At 36.4% G+C, this 8,199-nt stretch overlaps 1 protein-coding gene across 1 annotated transcript in view; it reads left to right on the top strand.

The window, feature by feature from the left end:
- The window catches only part of LOC101995651 (cysteine-rich secretory protein 1-like), a 15,519-nt gene extending 9,242 nt beyond the window's left edge, over positions 1–6,277 (top strand). The window contains exons 5-7 of the mRNA XM_005372188.1: positions 1,633–1,727; positions 4,737–4,825; positions 6,150–6,277. Of these exons, the coding sequence (XP_005372245.1) occupies positions 1,633–1,727; positions 4,737–4,825; positions 6,150–6,277 (312 nt within the window). The remainder of the gene's footprint in view (positions 1–1,632; positions 1,728–4,736; positions 4,826–6,149) is intronic.
- The last annotated feature ends 1,922 nt before the right edge of the window (positions 6,278–8,199 follow it).

The following is an 8,199-nucleotide window of genomic DNA, read 5'->3' on the forward strand; positions in this document are numbered from 1 at the left end:
CCCTTTATGATAAAAGTCTTGGAGAGATTAGGGATACAAGGGTCATACCTAAATATAATAAAAGTTATTTACAGCAAGCCGACAGCTAACATCAAACTAAACGGAGAGAAACTCAAAGCCATCCGACTTGATTGATTTCAAGGGAGAATTTCAGTGCAGAGAATTTTTATTTTCTCTTTGAGAGAGGGTCTCACTATATAGCTCTGACTGACTTTGAACTTTCTATCTTCCTACTGGTCTCCCAGTTTCAGGGGGTATAGGGAGAGTGCACACCAGCCACATACCCTTGGGAAAGATCTTGTGTGGTTGGTTATAAATTGGCCTTGACAGTCATTGGCTATTGGAGTTGCCATCTTTCAATAGCTTATCTAACCTTTGTAAGGGAATATACTTGATTTTTTTAAACCTCATTTCTTGACTCCAGTACCCAAACAAAGGTAATGCCCTGTGTTCTAAAGCGCTTATACAGACTTTGGCAAGGCTCTATATGGCTCCCGAGTTAAAAGGGGAAATGTATATCGTACAGTTTTGTTACCAGAAACCCTGCCAGGTGGCTTCCTGCTGGACCTACAGGCTCAGGCCCTGGTCCCTTTCCCATCACAAAGTGGCTCTTTAAGAAAGAATTACAGGATTATGCCTCTATCCTGTCCACTCTCAAAAAGGTCTGTCAAACCTAGGAAAGAAGGTGATGTGGTGATCCTGGTTGGCTGCATGGAGAAAATATCCAGATGTGGTATAGGCAGGGGCAACTCCAAATTCATGGTCTAATCAGATCCTGTAGACTGAGAGACTTGAGTTGAAACAGTTTTAAATAGGAGCCAGGAAATTCAAGAACACATCTCTACATAGGAGCACCCACCATACACATCTTGGACATATTTATTGTTACTGCATAGCAGGCTTCCACCAGGCTTGGACCAGCAAGGCTTGCAAGCCAACAACTATTCCTGCCCACACAGAGAGGAAGATACTCATGGCCACAGCTTAGCACCAAACTAGACAACCTCTTCTGTGAAGCAGGGAGGAAGTTCTGGTTCATCTCTCAAGGTCAACGCTCTATGGGCACAGGACACTTGTTTTTGGAAAACACTTCAGTGTACATACCTTCAAGGTAGTCAGCAACAGCATCGTGGTCAATTTGATGTCTGACCAGGAATTGACTTTATATCCAGGTTACCCTTTGGCTGTTTATGTTCATAAACCTTCTGAAGGGTTGGAAGCAGTGTCAGAGAAATTCCACATCATACCAAGGTCCTCTGGTTTCTGTAGATTCTTTTATTCTTTTCATTGTGCCATGAAGCTTCCTGGCCTCAGCCCAGCCATCTGCATCCTCATCATCTTGGAAACTGTCAAAGATGTTAAAGAACAGATTCTCTGAGAAGGAGCTGAAGCTACTGTCAGCCTCCATAAATTACTCTGGGTGATTCCTTATAATTTTGCCAGATGAGCTGACCAACATCAGGACATTAAGGCTGTTTTAACATCTGTAGATTGATTCAATAATTTAAATATGCCCATAAGGATTCTAGAAACAAAGTAGAACATCAGTGCTTGAATTTTATATTTTCTCTTTATTATTCTACATTATTTTCCTCTATGACGTGTGCCTTTTCTTTGTCTCTGGATGTATAGCTAGTTTGGAATTCTTCTCACCAACTTGGATGTGGAGTCGCTGAGTGCCCTAACAACCCATTGAAATACTTCTATGTTTGTCACTATTGTCCTCCGTAAGTATCCACTTCAATTTGACATTTTTTAATGATCATAGTTTCAAAACAAATTAAAAACATATTTTACACATGAGAGGGAAATAAACCTTAAATATTCTTTAAAGTTGAAACTTATTCAACTGAATCTTTGAAATGTACAACTCAACAGCTTCACGAATCACACTCAAAAGCTTTTCCTTTCCTTTCGAAATGATTTCTCTTCCCTCCTCGATGGCTGCTTCCTAAACACATAATACAGGGATTATGAAGCTCATATTTTCAGTTTGTGCTGTGTTTGGAGGCTACAAAGAAAACTTAATATTAGACTAGGGGTGAGCACGAGTGAAGGATGCAGATTCGTGATGTGATCCTTCTAATTAAGCTGACCCTACCCCAGATTATATAAGTTGTCATAATTTTTAAAATTCAGTGGCTGAGCAGCAGTAGTGTTTCAAACCTTTAGTCTCAACACTTGGGGGCAGAGGCAGTCCAATCTCTGTGAATCCAACTCCAGTCAGGGCCCCACAAAGAACCCTTTTTTGAAAAATCCGAAAAAGAAAAAAAAATAATTTATTGCTTTTGTTTTTGAGAATTTCATATAGGAGTACCATGTTTCCATCATTTCCACACTTCCCTATCCTCCTTCAAATCTTCCTCTTCTCCTCCATACCTTCTCTAAAAGTCATGATTTCATCTGTACACACTCACACACACACACACATCAATACACGTGCACACACAATATCACCAAGTCCATTTACAGTTGCTCTAATGTGCAAGTGTTTAGGGTTGACAGCCTGGGACTGGATACCCTATCAAGAGTCTCCTCCCTAAAGAAAACTCGATCTTCCTTTCTATATAGCCTTTGGCTGTCACCCCTGGTTGCCTCCCTGAACTTGATAATAAGAGTCCATTGCTAAAAACATCATCAACTTCAGACACAGGAGTTGGAAGCATCCAGCTGGAATTCACCTGGAAGTTTCCTTCCTGCAGACTAGCTTTCATAGTATTAAATGGTGCTATGTAAGCTGCCAAGAGAAAAAATTACCAAGAGTGTTATCTTTTTGCACAATCGTAGTAATGACTGGCCTAGTGGTTATTTTTCCAAACTTAATTTTTGATGCTTTCTTTATGCATATGCACAGTACTCCACAAAGACCAGAAAAGTGCATTAAATTCCATAGACCTGAAGTTAGAAGTGATTATGACCTACTTGATATGGTTGTTTGGGATCAAACGTGAATCCTCCAAAGGAACAGCATAATTTCTTAACCACTGAACCTTCTTTCCAGCCCCATGCTTCTTCCTTCTACCTGTAAGAATTTATTAAATCTTAGACTTCAAAGGCTCTTTCAGAAGTCTTTAATATATTTCCAACAGTTAAGAAAGCTATAATCTTAATTCTTTTCTCCTCAGAATTTACTAAAAATTCTGAAAACCATGTTTAGTAGAACTTAATTTTAAAGACAGAAATTCACTTCCCTTCTGTAATGGATGTTTGAGCTCTTTAAAAAAATCCCATGAAAACAACAAATATATGTTCATAATTTGTATGTTAACCTAATTTTTCTTAATTAGCTGGGTGGTGGTGACTCATGCCTTTAATCCCAGCACTCAGGAGGCAGAAGCAGGTGGATCTCTGTGAATTCGAGGCCAGATTGGTCTACAAGAGCTAGTTCCAGGAAAGGCTCCAAAGCTACAGAGAAACCCTGTCTCGGCAAACCAAAAAAATTGATTTTTTTTAAATTACATCTGGATGTATGTTTGTCCTTGTGTGGTATGTGCCCATAGATGCAGATGCTTATGGAGACCAGAGGCATCAAATCCCCTGGGACTGCATTACAAACAGTTGTGCATCACCTGAAGTGGGTGCTGGGAACCAAACCCAAGTTTTCTAAAAGAGGCATGAGTTCTCTTAACTGCTGAGACATCTCTCTGTGTCTATTTGTATCTTCTCAGTACAAGAAACTTACATAACATGTGTCTGAGAATCTTTTCAAATCAAGCCTTTTAAGTGATTCATTTCTACTCTGTCTGTGGGTGACACAGAAGGTCTGGCATCTCAGTTGAAAAGGAAAGTCATCAAAGAATTTTCAAGAATGTTTCTTTTGGCCTTATGAAAAATACAAAGAAAGAGGCCATTGCACTCTACCAGCTGCCTGGTCAAATGAGAGGCACCTGGAGTCTGGCACCTAGAAGGATCAGATGAATAATGAAGAGAAGCGCGGGGCAGAACTTGTACAACACTTTATGACTTTTCATTTTAAGATTGCTCAAACACATAGAGCAATATACAGAAGAAAGGGTCTGCTGCAAGTCCTTGGAGAATGCGTGCACTCCCCTGCCACCCTTAGTGCAATGGAGAATCTGACTTCTCTATTTTCATATGCCAGTCAGTGAAGTGATGATCCTCCCGAAGCACAGGCTGTCACTATCAGAGTACTGCACTTTTAAGATGGTTTATATAAAGTGTTTTTCTAATTAACATTCTCAGTTTTTATAAGCATGAAAATCTCATACCCACATGCTACCTCCAGAAAATCCCAAACTTTCCTGGGCTTAAATTCTTGAACCTCACCACATCATCATGGGGACCTCTCCCATACTGTAGGAATCAGGAATCATAGCATTTTTCTAACTGTCTCTATAGGAAGCATCTTTTATACCTAAGCAGCATCCTGTGCTCCACTGCCTTAGGAATTTTCCAGGTTCATGAGGAAATGAAGAGAATGTTTCTACATTAAAATGTTTCTAAACCTTTAGATTCTTATTTATCCTATTACAGTTGCTCAGGTTAATAGAGCATGGTTGAAGAGTGAAGGCATTAATTATCCCCTTATTTCACATCTATATCTGAATACTCTTAGAAAATGTTAGATTTTTATATGGCGTAGCTAAAGCTTTTAATAGCAATCCATATATATGTTTGTGTGTATATATATGTACATGTGTGTGATATATGCAAGCATTAGAGTATACAGAGAAAAAATAAAAATATTTCATATTTAATTTACTTTTCAATTTCAGTGGTAATTTTCTGAACAGGATATACACCCCTTACACAGTAGGAGAAATATGTGGCAGTTGTCCTAATCACTGTGACGAAGGACTGTGCAGTAAGTGTTATTAATATACAAATATAACAACATAAAATGACAATCTGTTTTAAGATTTCATAGCATGGCCTTAAGTTCAAGAGGCAAAAATGTACTTAACATCATTTACTTGAATTACAAATTTTCCTTTGTTTAAGGTATGTGTACTTTTGCCATTGAAAAAAGTGATACTTTATGTAGTCTAAAGAAATATCTAAAACCAGTTCATACTTGTATCGGTATTGGTATTATTGCTATTGGAGTCTAGAGAAATATTTCTGTGGATGTAATTCAATAAAATTTAAAGTGTATTTTCTTATTCTCTAGGTTAATAAGATCTTAAGTTTAGCATTTTAAGAAGAGAAAGCAATACAAATCTAAGTAGTTGAGGTAATAGAACACAGGACAGGACAGAGAAAGAAGACAGATACTACAATTCTTTGCCTACCAAGAAACTTAACACAAAATATTTCTAAGGTCATCCAGATTATCCTTTGAATTTTGTGTTACATTTTTATTTATTTGTGAATGTGTACTTATTTCTCTATGTGTATAGGAACATGCATGTATGCCATGGCATCTGTGTGTGATTGTGTGCTGAGTCAAAGGACTGCTTATGTAAATTGCTTCTCTCTTTCAATGATATAGATTCAGAACTAGTCATTTTTGTGTTATTAGTGCAAATGTTATGAGAATGGGTTACAGAGAGAGGAAGTAGGTATAATAATAATACATTTCCATATTTTCACATAAGAGGTTACTAGACATAGTGGTTTTAGAACATATTAATTAAACTTGTTTTGCTGAGAATATAGAGTTTAAATATTAGCTATATTTAAGTTTAAAAATTACTTGCATAATGACTGACATTTTAAATAATGAGTTTCTTTTTAAAATATTTCTCTTTATTTCATGTTTATAAATATTTGTGTGTACATGTGTGAATATATTTATGTATACTACATTTGGGCCCCATGATTATGAAGGACAGAAGAGGACACTTGGTTCCATGGAGCTGAAATTACAGGTGGCCGTAAGCTACCATGTAGATGCCGAAAATCAAAACCAGTTTCTCTGCAAAAAGAACAAAGACTCCTAGCTGCTGAGCCATCTTTCTCAACTCTCAATAGCTCAGCTCCTCAAAGAATCACTCAAGTTAGTTTTCTTAAGCCTTTCTTGAGTGAAGAAATATATCAACTCTACTAACAGACATCTCACAGAGCCTCAGTTTAATGGAAATTCATCCATTTACTCAATTCCTTTCTCCACGTTCATGTTTTATTTTGTTACTGTTGGTAGAGGAAAATAACAACAAAGTAATAAATATCTCTATTCTTTTTTTCAGCAAACAGGTGTTACTATGAAGATAAGTATTCTAACTGTCCATCTTTGAAAGCATCAGTAACCTGTGAACATATACTGACTTTTGGAAACTGCGACGCTACATGCCACTGTGAAGACAAAATTCATTAAATTTCTAATGCACAAGACCAGGGCCATGTGCAGGAAAACCTCCTCCCCAGCTTAGTCTTGTCACAGTCCACCAGGAAATTCTAGGTATAAGTACACTCACATGATTCCAAACAGTAAAGGTTCATTTTTTTCTATATCATCTCATTTAGCAGAAATAATTTATAACCAAATATTTTAAAATAAGAAAATCAGCAATACCTTTGGGTCTTGACCGCTGAATTCTGTGATGAATTTAAACAGTTCACTCAAATCTAAGATTATATGTAGTTTGTCTGTATGACTAAGGTCACTAAAACTTTGTCTTGGGAACAATAATCAGGTTCCCAGAACACAATGAAGTAAAGAAACAGCATATACTTCCACTGTAGCTTTTAGTCCCCTTTCCTAGCTCTACCTAGGTAACTATCTCAAAAAACAAATGTGCATTAGCTCTCTTTGATTTCTTCTCAGTATTTACTCCTCTTCACTTTCCCCAGAACTAGAGTTTCAAATTTTAAACTTTAATTGGCCTTTTAATTGTTAGGTATTTCATGTACCCTTTTAAAATGTAACTTCATAAACAGAATTTGCTTTTTCAAATGACTCCATTGACCTTGGTTTCTTTTTAAAAATTAAATAAATCTTAATATTTGCATATTAATCCCTCTCACTTCTTTGAATTGGTGATTTGTGGTTTATTTATTTCAGTATTGTACTACAATATTCATGATACTGCTTACTTAATTTTTATTTACATTAAGGTTCTTAGCCTTCCCAAGAGTTGACTAATAAGTACACACCTCAGTTGATAATCAATAATGGAGCCTACTCGACAAATACTTCTGACCCTACTCTGGCATACCATGTCTAACCTTCAGACTTAGCTCAGATCATACATCCTCTATGCCCACAGAGACTGGTGAGTCTCATGGACCCTAGATGACCTGCATAATCGCAACTTTAAGACACCCTGTGCACTGGCACAACTCTAATAATAAGATATGCTAGAATCTGACGTTAGACATAAATCCAATGAAAAAGTCTTCATTTCCTGGTCTCACTGCAAAATCACAATATATACAGTTCCAATAGTATGGCCCTGCCATGCCAAATCCACTAGTTTTGCAGAAATGTTTTGCAATGAGAATGAATGTCAGGAGAGAAAAAAAATCTTTTAAAGCATAAACTTTTATCAAGGAATTTGAGGAGCTTAAAGAAGAGATTAACAAATATCTCAAGTAGCATAAAGAAAATAGTGCCTGAGTTATGTCATTTATATATATATATATTGAAAATAAAATTATGAAGACAATTCAAATTTGAAAACTATGTTCAGGAAGAAAAAGAAACATTAAAGGGAATTCCAGGTGAAAAAAAGATAGAATTGAAAAACTAGCCAAAACTCAGGGGAAGAATAAGCAGAATGTATGGAGAAGATGATAGAATATCAGTACTTAAAGAAAAGACAGCCGAATTGGGCTATTCAAGCAAATGATATAAAAAATTAAACAGGTACATACAGGAAAGGAACATGCAAAACTGTGGTGTACCATGGAAACACCAAATCTTGGACTTACAGACATATAAGAAAAAGGATAGTTCCTTTCACTTTCAGTTATTCAGAGAGTTTTTCTGGAAACAATAGTCTAGGTTGGCATTCATTGTCTTTTAGAATATGACATACATTGCAGCAGGCTCTTCTGACTTTTATAGTTTCCATTGAGAAATTACCTATTAATGTTACAGGCTTTCTTTTGTATTTGACCTGTGGTTTTTATTTTGCAGTTATCAGGCTCCTCACTTTTTTCTATATATTTAGTATTTTAAATATAATATTTTGTGATTGTCTCTTTTTTGGTCTTGTCTGTTCAGAGTTTTGTATGCTTCTTTTGTCTGTTTGAATGTGTCTGTTCTCAACTTGGGAAAATTTTTCCATGATCATG

This window comes from Microtus ochrogaster, unplaced genomic scaffold, assembly GCF_000317375.1.
Source record: "Microtus ochrogaster isolate Prairie Vole_2 unplaced genomic scaffold, MicOch1.0 UNK249, whole genome shotgun sequence".
In the NCBI taxonomy this organism is placed as follows: Eukaryota; Metazoa; Chordata; class Mammalia; order Rodentia; family Cricetidae; genus Microtus; species Microtus ochrogaster.